The 27,311-nt window shown below is 53.1% G+C and overlaps 1 protein-coding gene across 1 annotated transcript; it reads right to left on the reverse strand.

Moving 5' to 3' along the window:
• Positions 1 to 235: 235 nt before the first annotated feature.
• On the reverse strand, positions 236 to 26,716 carry LOC137750218 (kinesin-like protein KIF19). Its single transcript, XM_068524583.1, has 10 exons — positions 26,571 to 26,716; positions 24,892 to 25,002; positions 23,427 to 23,577; positions 22,330 to 22,466; positions 21,987 to 22,118; positions 20,727 to 20,921; positions 17,506 to 17,652; positions 16,754 to 16,879; positions 14,584 to 14,733; positions 236 to 1,144 (listed from the first exon to the last, which is right to left on the reverse strand). The coding sequence occupies exons 2-10, from the start codon at positions 25,000 to 25,002 to the stop codon at positions 794 to 796; spliced, it is 1,500 nt and encodes a 499-aa protein (XP_068380684.1). The 5' UTR covers positions 26,571 to 26,716; the 3' UTR covers positions 236 to 793.
• Between the last annotated feature and the right edge of the window lie 595 nt (positions 26,717 to 27,311).

The raw sequence follows: 27,311 nt of genomic DNA on the forward strand, positions 1-27,311 counted from the left end.
ATTTATAGGAAATGTCCTAAAGAGGTGAATCCCCAGAAACAGAAAGTAGGTGAATGGTTGCCCGGTGCTGGGGGGCGAGGGGATGGAGTGACTGCTGACGGGACTGGGTTCTCTAGGGACTCGTGGAAATGCTTTGGAACTAGAGGTGAGGGCTGCACAACACTGTAGACATACTAAATGCCACTGAGTCGCACACTTTATAATGGTTAAAATGGTGAATTTTATGTTATGTAAATTTTACCTCAAGAAAAAGTAAGAAATTAAAAGACAGCATAATTATGGCTCTGACAAAATTTGACTGCTCACAGGCAGGGACTGGTAAGGGGTTAGGTTATAAGTAAACCTGATTTCTTTTCCAGAACATTCTTTGATGTTGTCATTGGTGTTTTTTTTTTTTTTAATTAATTAATTTATTTATTTATTTATTTTTGGCTGTGTTGGGTCTTCGTTTCTGTGCGAGGGCTTTCTCTAGTTGTGGCAAGCGGGGGCCACTCTTCATCGTGGTGCGCGGGCCTCTCACTATCGCGGCTTCTGTTGTTGCGGAGCACAGGCTCCAGACGCGCAGGCTCAGTAATTGTGGCTCACAGGCCTAGTTGCTCCGCGGCATGTGGGATCCTCCCAGACCAGGGCTCAAACCCGTGTCCCCTGCATTAGCAGGCAGATTCTCAACCACTGCGCCACCAGGGAAGCCGTGTCATTGGGTTTTTTTTTAAGTGCCTTTTCCCCATTATAAGAGGAACTGTGAGATGCCTCCCCAAAGGGAGACTCGTGATTCAGCCTAAATCAGTGTTGACTATAAAAACATGATGATGATGATGATCCTGGTGATGGTGATGGTGATGGTGGTGACGGTGGTGACGATGATGACGGTGATGACGGTGGTGACGGTGGTGACGATGATGACGGTGATGATGGTGGTGACGGTGGTGACGGTGGTGACGGTGATGACGGTGATGATGGTGATGACGGTGGTGATGGTGGTGACGGTGGTGACGGTGATGACGATGATGATGGTGGTGACGGTGGTGACGGTGGTGACGGTGATGACGGTGATGACGGTGATGATGGTGGTGACGGTGGTGACGGTGGTGACGGTGATGACGATGATGACGGTGATGATGGTGATGGTGATGATGGGGCAGAGCTAAGAGGCAATAGGACAGGTAGGGGGGTTGCCACCTGCACAGGTGCTGACCTGGAGCAGGGTTGTGCATTATACATGGGGTCTGAACACTAAAGAAGGGGTGGAGGAGGGGAGGGTCGCAGCAACATAAGGCTGCAAAAAATCTCAGTATTTGTCAACAGAGATGGTTAAATAAATCATGCACATTTCTGCAGATGAGGCAGGTTTCACTCATAACACAATTTCTAGGATGGGCGAGTAAGTGAGGAAAAGCACAGCATGGCGTGCATGGTACACTCCTGTTGGTGTAAGAAATCTGTTTACACACACATGCCCTGCACAGACCCTGCCTGGGGGACATGCAGGTGACCGGGAGCGGTGGGCGGGGACACTGGTGTCTACTGGACTGCCATGTGGGATGTGACTTGTTTTTTGGACCATGTGCACTGCCTCCTCTTTCCAGAAAGTAGCACTAATAGAGATCAGAGCCTCGGGGTGGGCTGGGCGGCTGGCCTCACACTGAGTCAGCTGCCGCTGGTCCTGGATGATCTGCTCGCAGAGCCGCCGGTGCTGCTGGCAGCACTGGATCACAAAGTCCTTCTGGCACAGCAGGTTCTTCCTGCACAGGCTGTTGGCCTGCAGTGCCGTGTCCTCCACCTCCAGCTCGCGGGCCCTGGCAGCAGTCGCAGCGCCTCCCGCTGTCCTTGCTGACGACCTGCGTGGGCGGCAGCTCCTCCATCGGCGAGGCCTCCTTCTTGGCGTTGGCCAGACACTGCTCCAGCCCGGCCTGGCAGAGAGACCCAGGGCTCCGGGCAGACGTGGGCCTCTGCTCCCACGTCTGCTCGTTCTTACGGGCTCGGCTTTGCGAACTGTGCTCATGAAGATACTCGGGATTGGCTCTGAGGCTGTGCGGCCGCCACCCTGCATTAACCGTGTCCTTTACTTTCTGTTCTGATGCTGTCACATCTGGGGACCCTGCTGACCCTGGAGGGACTGCCCCTCCCAGGATGGCCAAGTCCTACAGAGAGTGAGCCACTCTCCCTCAGGCACACCCTCCAGTGCAAACCAGCCAGCCCAGAGCCCACCCCCACCCCCTCCTCCATGGGGCTCCCCGCCTCTGGGCCCCTGTCCCCCTGCCCTCATCACCCAGGGCAGGTACCAGACAACCAGGGATGGGCCCTGTGCCCCAGAGCCCGCTGGAATGATCCAGACCAGCCAGCCCTCAGCCTGCCCACCTGCCTTGTCCACTCCTTCAACAGACATCACACTGCCCCTCCCTCTGACACCTGGTGCTTCCCCGTGTGGCCCTGCCTGGCATCACGTGCTCCCTCCTCTTGGGAACTGTGAGTAACAAACGATCTTTCCAAGGCAGTCATCTCCGGATCTGTTGGCCTCACTGTACCTTGCCTTTGCTATTCAAGAACACAGACCCAGGGCTCGCCCCTCGCCACTGTGTCTGCTATGGGACGCCAAGGCTGCCCGTTTTCACACCATGAAGACTTCGTGAGCTGTTCCTGGCCCTCACAGAGTACTCTCTGAAGGGGTGCCTTCTACAGCCACCAGACTGCAGGCCTCCTGTCTGCAAAGGAGGCCCGGGTTCTCCTGAGCCAAAGCAGGACATGAGAAGGAGCAGGGAGACAGGAGGCACAGCTTGTCCACTGCAGCCACTGGGAACTGCTTCCCTCCTGCAGAAAACCGACTGGGGGGCCTGTGAGGTCTGCCTGGGACCCTTTACCTTACTCTGTGGGTCAGTCAGGGCTCTGGAGAAACAGAATCAATAGGAGAGAGAAACACATACATATATCTATTTATCCATGTTTATGTACATATGTGTTTATATATGTTTATGTGTATATAAATACATACATACACATTTATGTATATGTTTGCATGTATATGTATATATACATATATATATATATATATATATATATATATATATATATACACACACATATACATACACTCACACACAGATTTGTTTTAAAGAATCGCGGCTGGTGAGTCTAAAATTCGTCAGGCAGGCCAGCAGGCTGGAAACTCAGGCAGGAGCTGATGCCACAGTCTTGAGGCAGAATTTTCTCTTCTCTGGGAAGCCTGAGTTTTTGCTGGTAAGGTCTTTCAACTGATTGGATGAGGCCCAGCCACACTATCCTGGATAATCTTTACTTACAGTCAACTGATTGTAGATGTTCACCTCACCTACCAAATACCTTCACAGCGGCACCTAGATTAGCATTTCATGGAATCACTGGGTACGATGGCCTGGCCAAGCTGACACCTAAAATCGCCACCACACCATGTAACTCCATCTAGGCCCCCAGATAGTAACGCCTGGGGCTGCAGCTGCCGACATCCCTTCCCCCAAATCACGGTCCCTGGAAGCAGGTCGCATAACAGCCCCCGGTGCAGCCCAAGAGTACGTGCTCCAGCCTTTTGCGTCTTCATCCTCTGGGACCGAGAGGGGACCACTTTGGGCGGAGCTGGCTCAGCTCACCTAGCAAGATCCTCCTCTCCTCCCTGAGGTCCTCCCAGACCCCCCGGCTGAATCAACAGCCCCCTCCGCCGGCTGCCCAGCACCCTGTTGCTATGTCTATTATCCTGCTGTCATACTGGGTTGTACATAGTTGGTTGTGTCTCTTCCCAGTAGATTGACAGCTTAAGTCTTAGAGAGTATCTTGTTCATCTTTATGTCCTCAGGGCCTGGCACTGAGCTGGACACTTAAAACATTGATTTGTTATTGACTGATTGATCAACTAATTAATTCATTAATAGACTCACATTTACATGCTACAGCTCAATAGCTATACTTGGCTCTCGAAGGCCATACTCTCTGCCGATGCACATTATCTCTTTAAGAAAAAGGCGTTTTTCTTAATTTTAAATGTTGGAAGACTCTTGCAGTGAGATCATGTAATCTCCAAATTGCTGCAGGCAGATGCAATAATATTAAGAGATTCTTGGTTTGGCAAATAGCCTTTAAGTGAAATAAACACTGCCTGTTTTAGCAACATGACATCATCAGATGTTTTCTCCACTTGCCTGAAAATACACCTGCTAACATTTAACTAAGGGGCTGAAATAGTAGCCAGCTTCACTGGCATTTTCCCCAAAGGCTCCATCAAGCGCCAGTTCTGTCATTTTTCTGAAGTGAGACTATTAGATAACCAGCTATTATATAAATAGCTCACATAAATAGCCAGCTCTTCTCAGAAGACAGGAATGTGAGAAGAGCTCTTTCTCCAGAGAGGAGCCTGGAGTCTGGGCTTCCTCTGACCGTGCTCCTTGTTCCTGTGCCATGCGCCTGAGACCAGACTCGGGGAGACTGAAGGGACGCCGATGGAGAGCCGTGCGGGGCTAAAGTGCTCCCCACACGGCGGCCACTGCAGGCGCCCACAGACAGGCAGGGGGTCTCGGTGGACCCCACGCCACCACTCGTGCCCCGTTTCCGCGGCCCCCTGTGCCCCCCCAGTGTAGCCATAAGTCTAACTCAAAGGGGCATGGACTTTGGAGTCAGGCTCAGGTCGGGTCCTGCTCTCTGGGGACTGGGGACAATTTCTCTCGTCTCTGAGCCTCAGTTTTCACATCTGTAGTATGGTCGTGATCGGCCCTGCTCCGGGGGACTACTGTAGGAGGCCCTGGCGCGCCGGCTGCCGTCAGAAAGTGTTAGCAGCTCTCAGCAGCGCTGCTGTGACCGTGGCGAGCCTGGTCCCTCCCGCACCTTGAGGGCCTCGGTTTTCCGCCGCTCGGCCAGAAGCATGTGGACCTCCCCTCTGGCCAGGGCCACCTCGTGCGGCTCCGCGGACCCGCCCGAGTCCCCATCCCCGTCGGCCTCCCCCGGCTCCTTGTCCCTCTCAGGGGGCCTGTCCCTGTGCGCGAGGTGGCGGGTCTTCTCCCGCTCCCAGCTGCAGCCTCAACAGAGGGGTCAGGGGTCAGAGCGCAGGCCACGCCCGGGGAGCCTGGTGAGCCCTGGCATCTCCTGTCTCAGAGTTCCTATTGGTCCCAGCTGGTCTACTGGCAGGCGTGGGCGTGAAAACGGGGCAGAATTGGGGCTGCTATCTGATGCCTTCTATGCTTATGAAGAACAAGAGGTCATGAGCAAAACTGGAAGGAAGTAAAGAATCGGTAAACATCTGTGGCAGGATGGCCGCGTGACAATGTGTCCGCCCTGCCTCCAATCCCAGACCCACCCAGGACCGTCTGGGTGACGTGGGCCGCCTGCCGCGTAAACGCTCCTCGGTTCCCTCAGCTGTAAACCTTGGAGACAGCAGCACACCCGGGGCTGCATGAGGACGGAGTGTGAGGACCCAGCTCAGGGCGACGCCTCCAAAGGTGCACGCAGGGCGCCCGACCGAACCTAAACTACAACGAGGGTCATGTGGAAACTGCAAGGAAGGAGGCCCCAGAGGGAGCGAGGGCTGGGAGCAGCGGATGGGATGGAGGGAGCGCTTCCTTTATTAGAATTCCTCTAGTGCAGGTGCCCTGCTGTTTGCGTGATTAAGAAAATAAACAGGAAGGAAGGAGGAGGAGGAGAAATGGGGGAGGACTGGCGAAGAAATGGACTCAAGTCACAGCGCTGGGGCCTGTAAGCGGAGAGGACACGTGTCCTAGGTTGCCCACTGTGATCCCAGCATGATTGTTAATAGCGCCTCCCCACCCTCTGGTGTTCCTGGTCTGGACGACAAAGTGCACGGCGAGTCCCTCTCCAGGCAGTCAGTCACTCACAGTAGGTGTGAACCGCGAGTGCGTGTGGAATGGTAGAAAGACCCTGGCCGAGTGGACGCACAACCTCGGGCAAACCCACATCCCCTCTGCCCTCAACATCCTCGCTGTGAAATGGGGTTGACCCTAACCTGCCAGGGCTGGCCCTGGACTCCACCTGTAGAAGGAGGTCGAAGGGGCCTGGGAGCCTCTCCCACTGGCCCAGATTAGCCACAGGCCAGGAGAGCAGGGCAGCGAGGGTGCCCTTGGCTGAAGTCCCCCTGGGGACCCACCGGCAGTAGAGGGAGGCTGGACAGTAGCAGAAAAAGGAGCTCCCCACCCCAGGGCCCCCAGGGCCTGCTGGCCTCCCCGGCCCATCCCTGGGAGGGTGGGCACGCTCACTCTGCCATGGTCGGCAGGTAGTGGGACACGTCGACGTGCAGCTCGAGGCTGGTGTTCTCCAGCTCCACCGGGCTGCGTCGCATCTCCAGCTGCTCCTTGAAGCCCCCGATGAGCTGCACCCGGATCTCCTTCATCTGCAGGCGGCTGTGCTCCCCTGTGTCGGGCGGAGGGATGGCGGCTGGGGGCAGGAAGAGAGCCAGCTGCACCGGGAGCAGTGCCACCTAGGCCAGGGTTGAATCCATGCTTGCCTGGCCGCACAGGATCAGGTCCAAGGACAGGCTTTATATACAGTGTATGGATGGGTGGATAATGGATGGAGGATGGATGGATGGGTGGGTGGATGGCTGGATGGGCAGGTGAATGGATGGATGGATGGGTGGATGATGGATGGATGGATGGGTGGATGGGTGGATACTCGGATGGTTCATTTAGAGGGATTTAGACTCTCTGTTTGCCTGTTTTGCGGTTGGGTTGCATGGATTTGAGTCTCAGGAATCCAAGGAAGAATGGGGCTGGGCTAGCTGTCTCAGCTCTGACCTCACTTCCTCAGGGGAACATTCCTAGACTCTCAATCTGGGTCCATCTGCCACTTGCTCTGAAAACATCCTACCTTCTCCTTGGCAGTCTTCTGCATATCGATAATTTGGTAACATTTTGTGGTAAGTGTTCAACACCTGCCTTTCCTGCTGGAATATAAGTTCCACAGAACTAAACTAGTTTGTCTTTTTGTTTCCCATGATCAGTTCCTACCTAACAGCTATCCAGTGATTAATCGATGGTTTTCCCTGCCTGTCCCAGTAGATATCTCCACTCTGGTCACATGCAGCTGGTTCCCCTGACTTTGAGGGCAGTGGTCAAGGGATTCCTTTTCCCTAAACATCAAGCCATCTGGGATTGGTTAAATAAATTATGATGCATCCAGATGGCCAAATCATTGCAGTCATTAAAATAAAGCTTTTGGGGAACACATGATATCCTAGGAAATGCTCATAAAGGAATGATCCTGGCAGAGCCATGGACACAAGCTGCCCACTGCTGCCCTAGGCTCTCCATAGCAGGACCCAAGGGAAGCCCCTCATGCCCTCAGGGCTCACCATGAGACCCTCATCCCCTCCATGACGCTGCCCACCTCCTCAGATCACCAAGGCCAGTCCCAATAACTAATAGGCCAGCAGGATGAGCGCCATTATGGCATGCATCCCTGTTGACCCCTGACCCCAAAGAAGCCCAAGCTTCCTGGTCATCACCTAGCTTTATAGATGCTCTACAACAACGCCATCTTCCACCCCCACCAGCCCCTGAAGCCCTCTGCTGGCCCCATGGGACTCAGTGTGTCATCACCAACAACCACTCTTCTTTGAAATTTTCCTTCACCCTCTTGCTCCAGCAGAAACCTGAGCCCCAGATCTACCAAAGAGAAATAGGCACCCATGTGCGCAAGGAGGCTATGTGACTGGAAAGCCCCAAAGTGCCCATCAGAGGGGACAGGATAAGCAGACTCCAGTATGGACATCCTATGGAACACTCTGCAGCTGTTACAGAGATGAGGGAGCCCCATCTCTGCAGATGGACGGCCTCCAAGACACATCAATGGCTGAGAAAAACAAGTTAAAGTATAACAGCTAAAGTCTCAAGTCACTTATACAAAAACCCAAAGCCACTCCCCCATACACATACACACACACCACATACCTCTCTGGATACATTTATGTCTACAGTACTGCGCAGAAAAAGATCCAAGAAGGAATACTTCAAAATGATAGCAGTGACCTCAAGGAACTAGAAAAAGAAGAACACACTAAACCCAAAGTTAGCAGAAGGAAGGTGATAACAAAGATGAGAGCAGAAATCCATGAAAACAACAGGAAAGAGCAACACAATTAAGATCAACAAAATTAAGGGCTGTTTTTTTGAAAAGATAAACAAAATTGACAAACCTTTAGCTAGACTTGCCAAGAAAAAAAAAAAAAGAGAGAAGATGCAAATAAATAAAATTATAAATCACAGAGGAGACATTACAACTGGTACCACAGAAATACAAAGGCTCATAAGATTAGTATGATCAATTATATGCCAACAAATCGGTTAATCTAGAAGAAGTGGGTAAATTACTAGAAACATACAACCTACCAAGCCTTTATCATGAAGAAACAGAAAATCTAAGCAGACCAATAATGAGTAAGGTGATTAAATCAGTAATCGAAGCCCTCCCAACAAAGAAAAGCACAGGGGTGAATTCCACCAAACGTTCAAAGAAGAATTAACACCAATCCTCAGACTCTTCCAAAAAATTGAAGAGAAGGGAACACTCCCAAACTCGTTTCATGAGGCCAGCCCTACCCTGATACCAAAGCCAGACAAGGACACTATAAGAAAAGAAAACTACAGGTCAATATCCCTGTTGAACATAGATGAAAATATTCTCATTAAAATACTAGCAACCCAAAATCCATGGCACATTGAAAGCTCATACACCATGATCAAGTGGAGTTTATCTCTGGGATGCAAAGATGGTTCCACATATGCAAATCAGTAATTATGGTACACCATATTAATATTATGAAAGACAAAAATCATATGATCATTTCAATAATACAGGAAAAGTATTTGACAAAATCCAACATCTTTCATGATAAAAACTGTCAGCAAAGTAGGTATAGGACTGCACCTCAACATAATAAAGGCCATCTATGACAAGCCCACAGCTAACATAACATACTGAATGGTGAAAGGTTGAAAGCTTTTTCTCTGAGATCAGGAACAAGACAAGGGTGCCCACTCTCACCACTCATATTTAATATAGTACTAGAAGTCCTAACCAGAGCAATCAGAAAAGAAAAAAAAAGAGTCATCCAAATCAGACAGGAAGAAGTAAAACTGTCTGTTTGCAGATGACATGATTTTATATAGAAAACCCTAGAGACACCACGAAAAAACCATTAGAACTGATCAATGAATTCAGTAAAGTTGCAGGTTACAAAATCAACATACAAAAATAAGTTGCATTTCTATACACTAACAATGAACTATCTGAAAAAGAAATAAAGAAAACAATACCATATACAACTGAATCAAAAATAATAAAACTCTTAAGAATAAATTTAACCAGGGAGGTGAAAGAGCTATACAGTGAAAACTGTAAGACCCCAATGAGAGAAATTGAAGAAGACACAAATAAATTGGAAGATATCCTTTGTTCATGGATCACAAGAATTAATATAGTTAAAACATCCATACTAATCAAAGCCACCTGTAGATTCAGTGCAATGCCTATCAAAATTCCAATGGCATTTTTCATAGAAGTAGAAAAAAAAAAAAAACCCAAAAGACCCCAAGTAGAAAAAGCAATCCTGAGAAAAAAAGAACAAAGCACACGGCAACACAGATCCTGATTTCAAACTATCTTATGAAGCTATAGTAATCAAAACAGTACGGGGACTTCCCTGGTGGTGCAGTGGTTGAGAATCCGCCTGCCAATGCAGGGGACACAGGTTCAAGCCCTGGCCTGGGAAGATCCCACATGCTGCGGAGCAACTAGGTCCGTGAACCACAGCTACTGAGCCTGCGCTCTAGAGCCCCCGAGCCACAACTACTGAGCCCATGTGCCACAACTACTGAGCCCACGTGCCACAACTACTGAAACGCACGTGCCTAGAGCCCATGCTCTGCAACGAGAAGCCACTGCAACAAGAAGCCTGTGCACTGCAATGAAGAGTAGCCCCTGCTCGTTGCAACTAGAGAAAGCCTGTGCACAGCAACGAAGACCCAATGCAGCCAAAAATAAACTAATTAAATAAATTTTTTAAATATACATTAAAAAAAAAATAGCTGAACTCATAGAAACAGAGAACAGGTGGGTGATTGCCAGAGGTGGGGGTGGGGAGACACTGGTCAAAGGGTACAAAGTTCCAGTTATCAGATGACTAAGTTCTGGGGATCTAATTCCAGCATGGTGACTACTAGTTAACAATATTGTTTACTTGGAAGTTTCTGAGAATAGATCTTAAATGTTCTCACAGCCTCAACAAAAAAATAGTAATTGTGTGAAGAGAAGGAAGTGTTACTGACCTTACCGTGGCAATAAATGCGAAATATATGGTAACAAGGCATCATCGTGTACACCTTAAACTCACACACTGTTATGTGTCAATTATATCTCAGTAAAGCCAGAAAAAAATGATGGCGTGTCTATCTCCAAGCAGCCCTCCCAGGGAGGCTGTGTTTTCTCCTGTCCCCCTCTGACCACTGGGGCTGGAGCTGAGGTAGGCGTTCTCCTGCTCCTTCCGGACATGTATTCCCTCTGAGTGTTTTTCTCCAACTCCTTTGAAGGGCGTGTTATCACCCCATCACCAGTGCCTGCTCAGTGCTTCGGCCACACTCCCTTCTCCATGGAAAATTTTCTCATCCGTCTCTCTGACTTTCTCCTCACCGCTTCTTGCTCATCACTCCTGATGACAACAAAGTCCTCAGAGACTATCCAGTCGCCACCCAAGGGCCTGCATTCCTTGGCCTCCTCTGCTCTGGACATCTCACCCTCCACTGACCCGAATCTCCCACCTGTAGGCACAGCTGCAGCCCCCAGGCCCTGCCAGCCCCGCCAGCCCCAGAACTCTCCGGTCCATCCACTTTGCTGTGTTTGAGCTATCGCCCCCATTGCAAAAACAACGTGCTCTCAATTCTGTTTTTTAGAAAAGTTCTCTAAACTTCCTCTTTCAAGCCTTTAGACAACGACATATAGGAAGCACAGAGGAACATGCTATTGGCAAAACCAGACTGTAAGAAACTCCACGGGACAAACGACCCAGTTTCTTCAACAACAATCAAAAGAAAAACCCAAAGAAGTGGAGCAGGAAAGCACATAGAATAAAAGAGACTTAAAAGATTAAGATTTAGCAACCAAATTCAAGATGTGGACTTTCTCGGGATCCTAGTTCAGAAACAAAAGAGATTTAGGATGTCGCTGAGATTGTTGGAAAGTTGAATACCTATTGGCTCTCTGGTGATACAAACACATTACTGTTAATATTTTTTAAGGTGTGGAAATGATACTGTAGTTATGTGTAAAGAGCCTTTATTTTTTAGGGATTATAGGCTGAAATATTTATGAATGAAATGATATGATGACTGAAATTTGCTTCAAGATAATAGGCTGAGGGAAGTGCGTGGGAAGAAAGCAGGCCGGGAGAGTGGGTAACGAGGGCTCGCTTTACTGTTTTTTCTCCTTCTGTGAGTACTGGAAAATCCTCATAACAGAAGTGTGAGCACTTTCTACTTCCCTCCTCGACGTGGTGTTCACAGTTGACCACTGTGGTCACTCCTGGCCTCCTCCTCAACTCCTGTCATGGTCTCCAGACAAAACCCCAGCCGTGGAGAATCCCCCACCTGCCCTGTGCCTAGTCTCACTTCCACTTCTCGAATATACAGCTCAAGGGGGGCTCCTGACACATTGCTGTCCTGCTCAAGGTCTCCTTGGCTTCCCGTTACAGTCAGGATAAACCCAGGCCCCTGTTCCATGTCTTCCAGCCTCAGCTCCCACCACGCACCGCTCCTCAGGTGCCAGCCACGTGGGCGGCCCTCTGCCCCCTGAACTCATCAAACCCACTCCCACCCCAGGGCCTTTGCACGTGCAGTTCCTCTGCTGGACGACTCTGAACCAGGTCTGTGTATGGCTCGTTCCTTCCCTGCATCCCCAACACTGATATGCACCTGTTACATAGTAGGTACTCATTAAATGTGTGACATTGCCTGATCCCAACTTCCAACTTTTTTTTAAAATTTATTTTTGGCTTTGTTGGGTCTTCGTTGCTGCGTGCAGGCTTTCTCTAGTTGTGGAGAGTGGGGGCTACTCTTCATTGCGGTGTGCGGGCTTCTCATTGCGGTGGCTTCTCTTGTTGCGGAGCACGGGCTCTAGGTGCATGGGCTTCAGTACTTGTGGTGCGTAGGCTCAGTAGTTGTGGCTCGTGGGCTCTGGAGTGCAGGCTCAGTAGTTGTGATGCATGGGCTTAGTTGCTCCGCGGCATGTGGGATCCTCCCGAATCAGGGCTCGAACCCGTGTCCCTTGCATTGGCGGGTGGATTCTTAACCACTGTGCCACCAGGGATGTCCCCCCCAACTCCCAGTTTTGCTGTGCATGTGTGTACGGATTTATTTAAAAGACTGGAAGGAAATAGCTAAATCTAACAGTGGTATCTGCAAGTTGTGGGATTATGAGTGAGTTCTATTTTCTTCTTACACTTTGCAGCATACTCCAAGATTTGAATGATAAACACATATTACTATAACAATCAGGAAACGTTTTAAATATGATGTATTTACACATCTAATACAGGAACACGTTTTTGTGATAACAATTCAAATAATACATCAAGACTTGATCATCTACCTGATTGCCCTCCCCCCAACCCCAGTCCCCCACCCACAGGAAACCACTGCTATCATTCTGATATGTGCCCTTCCGGATCTTTTTCTGTGCAGTTTTGTACATATATCTGTAACTGATGAGATATACGGGTTTTCTGGTAGGTAAATTATATCAGACTATGGCTGTTATTCTTTAACTTGCTTTTCTCATCTAGCAATGGTCTTGGAGGCTGTCCGTCTGCACAGATGGGTCTGCCCCATTCTCTGTAGCACCTGCAGGGTGATCCATGGGAGGGACCCACCAGTTAGCTTGTCCCATCCCCTTTTTTTTTTTTTTTTTAATTTTATTTATTTATTTATTTATGGCTGTGTTGGGTCTTCGTTTCTGGGCGAGGGCTTTCTCTAGTTGCGGCAAGCGGGGGCCACTCTTCATCGCGGTGCGCGGGCCTCTCACTATCGCGGCCTCTCTTGTTGCGGAGCACGGGCTCCAGACACGCAGGCTCAGCAATTGTGGCTCATGGGCCTAGTCGCTCTGCGGCATGTGGGATCTTCCCAGACTAGGGCTCGAACCCATGTCCCCTGCATTGGCAGGCGGATTCTCAACCACTGCGCCACCAGGGAAGCCCCGTCCCATCCCCTTTGATGGGCATGTGAGCGCATGCGTCTCCTGGTAGATTTGGGGGAAGTTGCTGGGCACAGAACACATACACTTAAAGTTTGAAAAGATGCAGCTAAAACAGCCTCCAAAGAGAAGTGTTAATTTAGACTCCCAATAATAGTGGTTAAGGCTGCCTTCCACACTTTATTTTATATTATCCATTTAATACTACTTCACATTTTAATTTTAGCCAGTCCAATAAGTGAAAATTGTTTCAATTTGTATCTCTGTTTCCTAAAGCAATTGAGAATCTTTTCCTATGTTTATGGCCACTAGAAACTCTCTGAATTGCCTATTCATTTCCTCACCCTCATGTTTTAATTGGGCTGTTGGTTCTTTCTTATTGATTTTCAAAAATCCTTTATTTACTATGCCAAAACTTATCTTAATAAGCCAAAAGAACGCGCGCGCGCGCGCGCGTGTGTGTGTACATATGTTTACTTGACTTCGTTACAGGTATTTTTTATGGGCACCTTTTAAACGTACTGATTAATTTTAGGGTAAAACTATGGTGTGCTCTACCCCAAAAGGAGGCCTAGATCAAGCCAATTTGGGGAGAAGGGAGGGATGGAGAGAGGCTGCCTAGTGGGTATGGGTTTCACTTTGGGGTGGAAACGTTTCAGAACGAGACAGAAACAGCTGCTGCCCAACACGGTGGATGTGCTGAATGAAGTGTTTGCTTTAAGATGGTGAATTTTATGTGGTGTGAGTTTTGCCTCAATGCACTTTTTTGGAAGGCCCTAGACGTTAACATTAGGGGAAGCTGGGAACTCTGTAGTATCTTTGCAAATTTTCTGTAACTTTAAAATTATTCCAAAATGAAAAGATTAAAAAAAACCAAACTGATTTGGGAGGAAAAAAAAAATAGGCAGCAAGAAGAAAAGCTGAAGAAAGATATGAAGGAAGAGATTAGAAGAGAGCAGAGAGAAGCCTGCTCCCTGAGGCCGCGGGGGACTTCCCTGGTGGCCAGTGGTTAAGAATCCACCTTCCAATGCAGGGGACGCAGGTTCGATCCCTGGTCGGGGACCTAGGATCCCACATGCCACGGGGCAACTAAACCCGCGCGCCACATATACTGAGCCTGCACTCTACAACTAGAGAGAAGCCTGCGTGCTACAGTGAAAGATCCCGCGTGCGGCAACTAAGACCCGACGCAGCCAAAAAAATAAATAAATAAATAAAATATTTTTTAAAAAAAGGCCAGGCCGGGCTCGGCGGTCACCCCGTGTGGGGCACTCAGTGCAGACACCGCTCCAGGAGGGGCAGGAGGACACAGTGGGCCTCTGGTGTCCCGGACGGCCCAGCAGCAGGAGGCACTGGGTGCGTGTACGGCCCTACCTTGAGCATCCCGGCCGCCGGGATGCTTCTCTTCTCCTTCTCCTGCTTCTCCACCTTGGCCTTGGGGTGCTTGATCTGCCTTCCCAGGTCGGAGATGATGTCCGCGTACTGCGCGATGTGGCAGGACACATTCAGCAGGTTGCGCTTGACCTGGTGACGGGACATGGCCAAGGTCAGGGCCAGCTGGCTGCCCCGCGAAGGACACCTGTCACCCAATGGATTTATGCCAGAAAGACGCAAGCACGTTTTGTCAGGAAAATTTAAATCAGTACTATTCTGTCTTAAAAGGGAAGGAGATTCTGACACCTGCTGCAACATAGGTGGACATGATGAAAAATGAAATAAGCCAGATGCAGAAGGACAAACACCGTATGATCCACATGTGTGGTCCCTGGGAGAGTCAGGGTCACAGAGACAGAAAGCAGGGGGTAGGGGTCAGGAGTCGGGGAGGGGAGGGAGTCGGTGTTTAATCTGGGCAGAGTCTCAGTTTGGGAAGATGAAAGTTCTGGAGACGGACAGTGGGGATGGTCGCACAACAATGTGAATGTGCTTAATGCCACCGAACTGGGCCGTTTAAAATGGTTCAAGGGGTGAATTTTATGTTATGTATATTTTGCCACAAAAAAACCAAAATTCAAACAATCCATGGAGAGGTTTTTGAAAACCCTCCCCTTGGGTAACCACTGCTACCATTTTGGTGTGTGCCCTTCCGAATCTTTCTCTGTGCGGTTTTATACATATACATGTATCTAGAGAGATACACATGGGGAGTTTTGGGGGTGTGGGTTCAGCTTTGGGGGGTTTACGTAGATTATATCAGACTGTAGCTGCTGTTCTTTAACTTGCTTTTCTGGTCTAACGGTGTGTCTTAGAGGCTGTCCGTCTGCACAGATGGGTCTACCCCATTCTCTGTAACAGCTGCAGAGCGGGCCGGAACAGGGACACAGCAGGCGCCTGTCCCCTCCTCTTCAACGTGCACTTTGGAGCTTTCCTGTGACACAACTTCCCTGAGCACGTGGGTCTGAGTTTCTCTTTGGTAGATGCGGAAAGTGACATTGCTGGCCGCAGGGCACACGCACTTGAAGTTCCACCAGATGTGCACACTGGCCCTCAGTCTGCACAGACACACTCTCTTTAGCGCTCGGGGCTCAGCTCCCTTGCCGGAGCCAGTCCCCCTTGGTGGAAGACCCCTCTAAACTCGGCCTTCTCTGTGGTTCTTCCTTGCGGCGCCCTGTGGCTTTCGTTTAGAGCACTTGCCACAGTTGGCAATGAAACACTCATCTGTGTGGGTTCTTGTCTCATAGCTGCCTTCTCCTCTGCTAAGCTCAGGGTTCGTGTGGCAGCAGAAGCTCTGATGATGTTGGTGCTGATGCCGATGATGGTTTTATGGTGGCGCCTCGCTCAGAGCTGGACATTGGGAAGGGCTCATCCCTCGTCTGTCGACACATGGTAATAATGATAGTAAAATAACACCTATCATATGTTGGCCACTACTCACTCCTGTGCTAAGTCGCTAATGTGCATTATCTCATTGACTGTCACACAGCCTTAAGAGATGAATCCTTTACACTGAGTACAGCAGTGTAGACAGAACAGCACAGCAGTGTGAGGCATGGACTCCGGAGCCAGGCTCCCTGGGCCCCAACACCAGCTCTGCCCCAGCTGTGGTAGGTTAGAGAAGTTGCTTTATCTCTCTGTGCTTCAGCTGCCCACTCCGTAAGATGGGATCATAATAGGACCTACCTCCTAGGGAGCAGGTTGTTGAGAATTAAGTAAATCAGATCACACTGAGAGCTTACAGCGATGCCAGGCACAGAGATAAGTCCCTTCCCTGAACCCTGTGAATGTGGCCTTATTTGGAAAAAAGAGTCTTTGCAGATGTAATTAAGGATTTGAGATGAGATCATCCCGGATTAGGGAGGGCCCTAAAATCAATGCCAACTGCCCTCATAAAAGAGGAGAAGGAGAGAAGCAGAGGGAGGAGGAGAAGGCCCCGTAAAGGCGGAGCAGAGACTGGAGGGATGTGGCCACAAGCCAAGCGCCAGCAGCCATGGGAGCTGGAAGGGACCCTCCCCTAGAGCCTCTGGAGGGAGAGCTGTAGAACTCAGTGAGCAGGCGGGAGAGTAAAACAGAGGGAGCGGGTGAGGGAAGGTGGGAGGGAGCGGCCCACCCTCCTCTTGATGTTCCTGGCTCGGTACGCGTACAGCAGGGTGGTCCGCGACTCCTCGAAGTGCGTGCTGGCTGGGCTGATGTGGGCAATCATCACCATCCGGCTGTTCCCTCCCAGGGCATCCTGCTCAGTGGAAGGCGCCAGCTGGGGGTGGTGGGAACCGGGGTTCCCACCTGCCCGGGGGCGCCATCCCTCCCCTACCCGTCCCGGGCTCCTCTGGACCAGCCCATCTGGGGTTCCTGCTCCAAACCCTGAGAAGGGCAGCTGAGGCTGGACCAAGGGGTCAATGCTCAGGGAGGTGACTCTCAGGATGAGATGGACCTGCTGCAGGCCCGCCCCATCTGACTTCCACTCTGATGCAGGTAGATTAGACCAAGAGGCCAAACTTACAGAACCATTTATTTGTTGCTTTCCTATCTGTTTACCTACACCCTGCCTTGCTGTAGAATAGAGGTGACAGCATTCAGCTCAGTATGAAGAGGAATTTTCTCAGACCGTCTGTGATGAGACAGACAGCCTTGGTGAGGTAGTGAGTTCCCTGTCCCTAGGAGTGTACAAGCATGGGCTGGAACACACTCAGAGGGATGGAGGGGGGATTCGAGCAGTGACTAGAGATGGTTTCTCCAGATAAAGCAGAGATTTTCCTGCTTTCAGGGGTTCCTGGAAGTGCCCTTAAGCCCAGGTAAATCCTGAAAGATGCAGTCAGATGCTGCAGCCACGCCTGTCTCTGGCCTGGGGCTCATACCTTCAGCAGGCACGCGTGAGTTTGCATCCCAGAAGTTCACATATTGCGCCTGGCTGTCGCCCTTCTCGCTGAGTGCGTTGATGCAGTTGCCCAGCGCCAGCAGGGAGCGGTTGATGGGGGCGCCCTCCTTCATCCTCTTGCCTCGGTTCTGGGTCTGAGTGAGAAGAAGCCAGCTGGCGGGGAGGTGGTCCTCCCCCCCCAGACCCTGCCATCTCCCCACCCCAGGCCCCGTGGGGAGGGGACTGAGGTCCAGAGGATGTGATAACCCCACCCCACCCTGGGAGGCTCAGGGTGGAGGCACTGACTACACTCCCACAGCCCAGGGACTGGAGAGAGAAACGACACCAGATTCTGCGGTGGAATACCACACAGCCAGGCAAGGGGGTAAGGTAGAGTGTTTACCAATGTTGAAAAGATGCTCTCTGTGAAATGAGATTACAAAGGGCTCAGAGGGATGCCTGGGCAGAACAGTCCCCTTTTTATGATAAAAATACGAATGCGTGTGTTTTCGCGAGAAAGCCCCCCCACGCCGAAGCTTTCTCGCCCTCCCAGTCTCAGCCTAGTGGTCCTCCTGCGGGAGTGCCCACCCCCCTCACTCCACGGGGGGACCACGCCACCCTGTATGTTTCCTTCAAATTGCTTGGCTCTCTCGGCAATTATCTCGCTCTTTTATGCGTTTGTTATTTCCCTAACTGCTCCCCACAGAACGTGAGTTCCATGATGGAGCTGTCACCTTGGTTGGCCATCTGTCCCCAGAGCCTGGACACCGGCAGGCGTCTGGCCCACAGTGTGGCTGGATGTCTGAGCACTGAACAAATGTATAAAGATGCCTGAAGGGGCCTTAGGAGGACACACGCCAAACTGCCACCGGGATGATTGCCTCTCAGTGCAGCCATTGTGGGGACTTTAATTTTCTTCCTTTGGCTTAACCATATTTTCCATATTTTCTGCACTGATTCGGTTACATTTGAAATCAGAAAGGAAAATAACGTTTTCTCTTTAAGGGACATGGGTTTTAGAGCCAGTTTGGAGCACGGCTTGAGAACGGCTTAAATGACATCTCAGACAAGTCTCCCAGCCTGTCTCAGTCTCCTTATTTGTCAAAAGAGGCAGTTGCTCTGGTCATGGTGAGGATTTGACGGGCAACGTGTGTAAGAGGCCAGCTCAGAGATGGGCCCACAGAAGCGAGCAGTAAACATGAGCTGCTACTTTCACTGAGTGGGAGCTGCCAGCATGACCCAGGCCACGGCAGCTGCTCACGTGTCACGTGTCTGTGCCACAGAATTTGGGGTTTTGCTCAGAGGCCTTGTGCCCTGGAACAAACTCTTTTGTGAGTGATTTTCTATGAAGAAATGACAGACTGTGATAGGCAACCAGGCCTGAAGACAGCCCCTAGGCCACCTGAGTATACAGCCCAGAGAGGGACAGGGGCCTGACCAAAGGCACACAGCTATTTGCAGCAGAGGGAGAACAAGAACCTAGGGCCTGAACCCCTGTCCAATGGCCTCTCCAAGAGCTAAGATCTGAGGAGGCTGGTCTCCACCTTGCCCCCTGAGCACATGGCCAAGTCCAGCTGGCACGGGCAGACTCCCAGGGCTCCATCACACTCGGCTTGGTCTACACGAAACTGTCTGTGCCCACATCTGTCTGTGTATGAACCACGTCTTTTATTTTCCGTATCCTAATGTTTTGGCATCTTGGGGCCCTGCTGTCCCTCCCAGGGTTGCCAGTTCCTTCTGATAACAAGTCACCCGTGAGCACACCTTTCAAAAGCAAACCAGCCAACCCAGAGCCCTCACCCCACCCCCTCCTCCTTGGGGCTCCCCCACTCTGGGCCACTGTCTACCTGCCCTCATCACCCAGGGCAGGTACCAGACAACCAAAGACATCCTCTGTGCCCCAGAGCCCGCTGGAATTATTCAAACTGGCCAGTGCTCAGCCTGCCTTCCCATGGAAGTCACAAGAGAGGCTCTGGCCCATGTTTTCCCCTTGTTCCCTCTGCCTCCAGACCAACCCTGGTGCTTCCCCGTGTGGCCCGGCCTGGCTTCTCCTGCCCCCTCCTCTTGGGAGCTGTGAGTAGCAAACTATTTCTTCAATGGCAGTCATCTCCTGATCTGTTGGCCTTACTGTACCTCAAATTTCATACCACATTAATACAATACATTGAACCTGTCGGCCTCTGGGCCAGCTGGCCAGGCTCTGCTCCTTTCAGCAGCCCAGGCACCAAGGGCAGGGCCAGGTGCAGGGCAGGTGAACGAATGAATGACTGAATGAAGCAAAGCAATGACTGACAAACCCCAAGGACTCAGAGCATAGCCTGCAAACTGGAGGACAAATATCATCAGTGAAAGGCATGGATTTGGGCCAGATCCCTCCAGGTCCAAAGGCTGGATCCACCTGATACCTTTGTGCAGGCGAAGTCACACCACCCCGAGTCTCAGCCGTGCATTTGTAAGCCAGGCATGAGGCCGCCTACCCTACGGGCGTCGGGGGATTAGGTGGGTGATGAACGCTAAGTGCCTGGTGCATTAGGGGGACGTGAGAACGTCCCTTGTTGATAATATTACTGTTGTTCTGACCTGGACTCCATCAGGCACCTTCTCTGTTCCTGGCGCTGGGCTGGGTCCTGTCCTCAAAGACCGCTCCGGCCCCTGGGGCAACGGTGCGCACAACCCTCCCTCCCAGCAACAGGTGCCAAGAAGGACAGCAAGCCAGGGGCGCGGGCGCAGCAGGCAGGTCCTCGGAGGGCATCCCGACAGCCACCCCGCACACGCTGCTCCCTCCACCCACCGAACTCCTGATGACCTTTCAGGCTCAGCCCCGAGGCCCCACCCTCCTCTGGGCTCCACAGCCTCTGTGTGACCCCGAATCTCAAGGCGCAGGCCTCCCCGTGCTGTAATTACCAGCTACACATCTGTCTCCCGCCCGCCCCCAGAGGCTCAGAGCCCCCCGCGGGCGAGGGTCTGGGGGTTGCTCATCTTCACGTCTCTGGTGCCCGGGAGAGCCTGCCACACAGGAAGCCCTCCATAAATACTGGCTCCGCGGGAGTGACCCCCAATACCTGCTGAGAATTCATTCACTCAGCAAACGTGTAGCGGGCACCTCCCTTCGACCGGGTGCTGTCCTAGGTGCTGGAGACAGTGTTCAACAAGGACGGACAGGGTCCTGCTCCCAGACTAAAGGGCAGATGGACACAAGGCGAGTAACGGAGACGAAGAGGACAGGAACCTGAGGCGCCAGCTCCAAGCCCGCCAGGTCCACCATGGAGAGCCTCCCAATGTGCACTTCCTCTGTCATGTCTGTGCCGTGGCTGCGCTGGTGCACGGTGACCTGCAGCACGGCGTGGGAGCGGGACGACATCTTGCTGGTGGCGGTGGACTCCTGTGTGCGCTGCCAGTTGCCTTTGGTGAGGAGCTGCGTGGTCTGAGGACAGAGGCAGAAGCGGGCAGACGGTCAAGGGCCCCTAAGTAGCCACATGCTCCCTGCAGAACAAGAGAAGGAGATGTGCCCTCCCGAGCTCCTTCGGGCAGCTCTTCCCCGGCTGGGATGCTGATGGCAGAACCGCATCCAGTGGAAGCAATTTCTGGTTTGTGGCATGAAGAGATTAATTAATCGAGTCAACTAATCCAGCAGGAATGGCAGATTGCTGACACTTGTGTCACCATTTCTGCCTCCTCTACCCATGGCAGACATCACCAATGGATTACCCATCTCTCCCCCACCAAGCCCTTTTCCATATGGAACTCCAGGCAGTTGTACAGATTTGCTGGAGTTGGCGAGTGGCCTGAAACCCACTTGTGCGCAAGCAGCTGTGGAAATCAAGCCAGTGAGCCTCTGCTGGGCACCTACTGTGTGCCAGGCATGCTAGGACCACAGAGCATTGTGGAGAGAGACTCATATGGTTGTTGTTATTAAAGAATAGGCAAGAAGTCTCCCCTCCTGCACCTGGAACCCATGAGGGACGGTGCTAAGGGCAGGTGGCCTCATGCCTACGCCAGCATGGCTAGAGCACACGGTCATCCAGGGCCTGGGGGCCGAGAAGTCCATGCTGTTCAGAGGCAATCAAGAACCTTTGAAATGTTCTGAGCAGACGGGAGGCCCACCCCAAGGGCTGCACAGAGAGAGACTGGAGGGAGAGAGAAAGAGAGGGCTGTAGAAATGTTTACAGCTCGCCCTCGTTATGGGAGCCATACTTAGGATCAAGATGGCAAACAGATTTCAGACCTGAAGCCGACTCTGACTGCGACTGCCTGGAGTGCTGCAAAAAAAGAATCCCCACCTGCACCTGGACACAGAGGGAAGAGTGCGTGATCCATTGGTGATGTCTGCCCGGAGCACAGGCGAGGAGAGCGGGGACGTGGTGCAGAAGTTTGCTGTTCCCTTAGCTCGAAAGCAGCTTTGGAGCTGTGTGTCTGGCTCTGCTCTGTGAGCGCTGGTGAGCGTGGCTGACATGGAGGAGCCACATGTCCCTCCGTGGGCCCCCGTGACCCTCAGCTCCTGGGTGTTTGAGGTGGAGACCTCCGTGATGCCTGCGATCTGGATGCTGCCCCTAGAATCTTCCCGCAGGTCCAGAAACCCTGAGGACGGGTTCAGGAGGTCCCAGATCACTTCGTTATAAATCTGGGATGAGACAGAAACGCTGGAAGCAGTAGGTCTGATGCAAAAGAAGCACAGGGGCTTACCTATCACTGGGGCTTTGCATCTCCAGAGAAGTCTGGGATGCCCTGAGGTTTCCCACAGGCTGGGGGGCCCTTGGGGTAACACGTGGGGTTTCGCACTCATGATCAGGCCCATTTTGCAGACAGGGCAGCCGAGGGGGTGGGCTGCTCACCTCGAGGCAAGACATGGACACGCTGCAGTCCGTGCTCTCACGGGTCTCCTCAACGGCCTGGAAGAGATCAGTGAGCATCTGCAGGTAGATGCCGGGCCCCGCGTCCATGCGCAGCATCGTGTGGGTCTTGCTGGCACCTGTGGGAGGCATGGGATGCCCACCAAGGCAGGGCTCCTGATCTGGGCTCGGGCCCCCCCGGAGCCTGGTCACACCTGCCGCCTGTACTGTGCAAACCGCCCTGGCTGCTCTGACATGCTCAGTTTCCATTTTGGAAACAAGAACAAAAAAAACCCTGTCTGAGCAGCCTGATGGCTACTGTGGGGAAGAAAAGCTGGGCAGCGAAAGCGGGAGGATACAAAGCGAAGATGCAGACAGTATCAGAGGAGAGAGGCCCAAGAGATGTCTGTACTTCTCTCCATATTCGCTTTAAGGTGTTTGTGTTGTTCTCATAATAGGAGAATTAACGTATGTGTTAAACTTTCTAAGCGGTCCCTCTTCATGGGATCCTCGCCTCCTCCTTACCCGTTCGCCCTGTACGAAGGACCAGATGGCCCTCTTCCTTTGCTAGAGCATAGCACATAGCAGGTGCTCCCTAATGTTTGTTGAATGAAAGAATGAATGAATGAATGCCATAACCAAGCTGTGACTTCGGACCAGGTTTCTCAGGGCCTCGGTTTCCCCACCTGCATAGGGAGGGGATTAAGGCCCGTCCAGCTCTGACCCTCTGTGATTCTAGTTTTCAGGCGGAGAGGTAGCTTAGCTTCGCGAGTGTTTGCCGACCCCAACTTGTAACTACAGAGGAGAAATCTGTGGTTCTCATGGGCAGAAAAGTGTAGGCTTGGGTTGAGTTCCACACTCACTCCTACCAGCTGTGTAACCTTGGGGAAGTCCCTTTACCCCTCTGAGGCTCAGTTTTCTCATCTGTGACAGGGGGATCGTTCTACCTGCCTTTCAGGGCTGTTGAAAGAACCAAAGGAGCCAACGGATGCAGAGGGACCAGCGCAAGGCCAGCACATACGAGGTGCTTTGTGCTGTTAGGAAGAGCTCCGCTGCCACCAACCTCATTCCCTCCGGGGGACACCGGCCTTTGGCAGCACCTGAGGGGCCGTGGGCAAACACCGTCGCGTTGTATCCAGAAATGACGCCTTCCACTAAGTGCTGGGGGGTGGCAAGTACACATCTCGCCGCAGACAGACGGAAGGAAGACAGGCAAATGCACACTCCGACCAGGGTCGGGCACCTGGCTGTCTGGAGAGGACAGGTGTGTGATGCCTGCAAACGCCCTGCTCCCCCTGGACACGGACAGGGACCTCCACAGTGGCAGCCAGCCCAGCCACGGCGCGAGCCCCACCCCAGTCCTGCAGCCGCCTGGACCACGCCGAGCCCCACGGTGAGACCACGGTGAGGGAGGATCGCACGAGAATGTAAGTGATAACTCCCACCATGAGGCCTGACAGGTTTGGTACCAAACAGGTATGAGTCCTTTCCAGGGCTTCTGCATGAATTGAGAGAAATCAAAAAGAATGCAAAGGACTGGAAAGTAGTGACAGGGTTGGGAAATCCGGGAAGGGCATTGTGACTCCTCTTATGGGACAAAACCAGGACCAGGAGTGAAAGTTTCGGGCTGGCGGAATTTCATTTAGGGCAGCAGTACGTAGCGGTAGGAGTGTGTGGGTAGTGAGCTCCCTGTCCACAGGGGTATTCAAGGAAGGGCACCTCCAGGGCTGGTGTCTGAGGGCGTGGGCGTTTGGCTGGACTGGATAGAAAGGACGGTCCCCCTTCCTCTGTCTTCCCTGAACCCCCTCTGGGCCTGCTCTTCATCTCACTTAACTGTCCCAACAGCCCTGGCTGGTGACACGAGTCAGAAGCATCTGAGCCCTGGTTGGACAGACTCCAAAGCTGGTGCTGCTTTCCTCCAGCCTTGGACTTACACTGTCTGGGACCTTGTCCTGGTTCTGCAGCTCTCTAGCTGTGTGACCTCAGGCCAGTTGCTGACCTCCTTAAGCCAACACCTCACCTGTAAAGTGGGGATAATATCACCGTGTATTTTACAGAGTTGCTGTGACGCTTGGAAGACAAGGCGTGTCAAGCACTTAAGCACAGCACTTGGCATGCAATAGCTGCTCAATAACTGACGATGACCTGGTCCTTCTACTTCCGACGCCATTAAGATCTCGGTAATAGAAGAAACCTGTCTGCCCAGAGAGCTGGGCCTGTTTCCCTGGCTGGGGTGTGAGCCCCTGTGGGCAGGCAGTGTGTTCTAGCCCCATGGCGGACAGCACACGGCTTTGTTGGATGGATGGGTGGGTGGACAGACATGGACACACGGAGGAATAAATGAGAACGCGTGTAAAGCCCGGGCACCTGGCGGCCCCCGGCACCCATGGAAGGGGCCTGCTACTTGTCCCTGCAGTGACCCAGAGCACCAACTTCCTCGTGCATCAGGGAGACCCCATGAGACATCACGGATGAGGTCACCGGGCCGCCAAGTCCTCCCACATGAGGACACCCTTGGCGGGCCTGGCCCAGCGGGGCCGTGGGGTGGTGGGTAGGGCCGGGCACCTGGGAGGTGTGCAGGTCGAACACAATGTCGAAGATGAAGGTCTTCTCCCGGGACCGGTGTGTGTGCAGTGTGTCCTCAGGGTCCTCGCCGGGGTCCATGAGCGCCACCATCTAGGAGCAGTGAGAGGCAGGGGTCGGAGGAGGGGCCGCTCACAGAATCAGGGCGGAGGGAGGACCCCAGGCCTGGCCTCTACCCTCAGTGGCATCCAGGGGCTCGGCCCGGATCCGGAAAGGGCTGCAGGCCTCTGCGCTCACCCCCAGGCAGCCTCTCCACTTCCATCTGAGGGTGCAGCATCTGCTGGCTGCTGCACCCCCGAAGCCATGACTGTGAGCCCCCAGGCCTGCTGGGCTCTGCTCCCGGTCCTAACATACCAGCGCCCAACCAATGCCGAATCCCTCGGGCCCCGCCTGGACGGCAGCCCAGACGCCCATGAGCAGCCGGCCTGGGCGCTGAGGGCTCAGCGAAGAGCACCGCCAGCCACAGCGCCCTGAGCAGCACCTGCAGGTGGGCAAGGGGCTTTGCGGATAGTAAAGCACCTAGCCAGAGGCCTTGCTTCCGCGATGTCTGCACGCAGCCCTAGGGATATGCCTTCCCAACCCGACTACCTCTTGCTCAGGGGGCCGCGCCACCCAAAGGAAAGGGGAGAACGGAGGAGGGGGGCCGCAGGTGCCTGGAGGGGGCAGGACCCATCCAGCTCTGCAGCTCCGCGCTGTCTCTCTGAGCACCTTGGGTCTCTCCTTTCTCACATAAATATGTAATTATACAGTAAGGTGTACGAGCGCCTCTGGGGACTGGGACGTTCAGAAGAGCCTTTCCCAGGGGGCAGGGACAGGGCAGCTGGAGACCAGTCGAGCTGTTTACTCTGGTGCGGGGCCTGGGGTGCACCAGGGAGTCTTAGGGGCAGGACTGGGCCGAGCAAGAGCCCCACCACCTGGCCACCCGCCCATTTCACCCAGGGCTGCCAGAGCTCCCTGGGAGGAGGTCAGCCCCCCCCCCCCCACACACGATGGGCGACATGCCAAGATTTGGGGACCGATGAGATGACTCTGAGAGCCGCTATGGATTCCAGCAAATTATTTGCCTTAACAGTTATTCCAGGGGCACTGCCTGCTTCCTCTAACTTGTGTCGTTTTAATGAGTGAGGTGCACACAGTTTCAAGACTTGTCAGCCTGTGGGACAACAGCTCCTGCCCCGCCCCTGCTGCCCCGACTCTTGTGGCTGACATTCGGGCTGTCACCGCCCTGTCTGTACAGAACACGGGCCCCTACGTCCCGCCTCCCAGTGCAGTCATGTCATAAATTTAGTTAGAGCCACGCCGTCTCCACGTTAAGACTATCTATGTAAACGCTCTTCAAAGCTCAGCCAAATCTCTTCCTGCAAAACTTTGTTCCCCTCAATATAACAACCGTCCTAACGGGTTTTACTCGCTTAGGTCGCCATGAACTCAGCACTAATCCACACCAGCCTCCTTGCCCAGCCCCCTCGGCACGTTTACACGCCCCAGACGTCCTGTGCACTCATCTCCCTGCAGTGTCACCCCCGAGCTCCTCCCCTGGCGCCCCCATCCCCCGACCCGGGGTCCTTTGCCCTGGAGTGCAAACGCACATCCCGGGAACATCCTGGGTAAAGCTGCCTCTCTAGTGACAAATGGGGAAATGCAATTCAATTTTCTTTTACCCCAAATTTGGCATTTATGCTGGCAAGTGACGACCACGGGCACCGACACTTCTGCGCTGAGAGCTCAGCTTCTGAGCCGGTTCCCAAGGAGCAGGAATCCTTGGCGACGTGGCGGCGTGCCGTCGCGGTCCTGCGGGGCCCTGTCCCAGCTGCACACCTAGCCCCCACCTGCTGAAGCGCCGCCCGCCCCTCCCGCCCTGTCGCGGCTCACGCTCCCCACCCGGCCCCGCCCGCGCCCGCTCCCGCTCCCGCCCCCGCCCCCGCTCCCGCACGAGGGCCCGGAGCGGCCTCCGGACCGCCCCTCCCTAGGGACCGCCGACCTCTCTCCCCCCCCCCCCCCCCCCCCCCGCCTCCAGGCTGCTCAAACGTGTCGTCAGTGACCGCCTCTGTCCGCTCCATTCTTCTCCGTGCACCCAGCTCCCCGACATTATACTTTCTCTCTTGCTCGACGCCCACACTCCACCCCACCCCCACCAGGAAGGGAGCTGGGGCCGTGGGGGGCAGGCCCTTGAGTCCCCCCTCCCCCCGGCTCCACCCCAGTGTCTGGAACGTGCCGGCCACTGTGAGCACTGATGATAAGTTTTCCGCAAGGGAGGGAGGGAGGGAGGCGATCACACGCGGGCGAGCTCCGCGACCGGTGACACAGCCCCACCCGGTCCCCGCCTTGTGGGCGATGACGGAGACCCCTTCCTCGCGTTCTGCGTCGCTGAGCGGGCGGGTCCGAAGCGCCACCTGCTGGCG

Source organism: Eschrichtius robustus, chromosome 16, assembly GCF_028021215.1.
Source record: "Eschrichtius robustus isolate mEscRob2 chromosome 16, mEscRob2.pri, whole genome shotgun sequence".
Lineage (NCBI taxonomy): Eukaryota > Metazoa > Chordata > Mammalia > Artiodactyla > Eschrichtiidae > Eschrichtius > Eschrichtius robustus.

What these genes read in the sequence shown, in the direction of transcription:
- LOC137750218 (XM_068524583.1), bottom strand. Translation starts at nt 25,002, where the DNA reads ATGGTGGCGCTCATGGACCCCGGCGAGGACCCTGAGGACACACTGCAC. An exon ending in GTTTGCCCACGGCCCCTCAG is followed by an intron (nt 22,467 to 23,426) that starts GTGCTGCCAAAG and finishes TGCCTCCCACAG; the next exon opens with GTGCCAGCAAGACCCACACG. An exon ending in CGGCGGCCGGGATGCTCAAG is followed by an intron (nt 1,145 to 14,583) that starts GTAGGGCCGTAC and finishes ATTGCCTCTTAG; the next exon opens with CTCTGCCCCATCATCACCAT.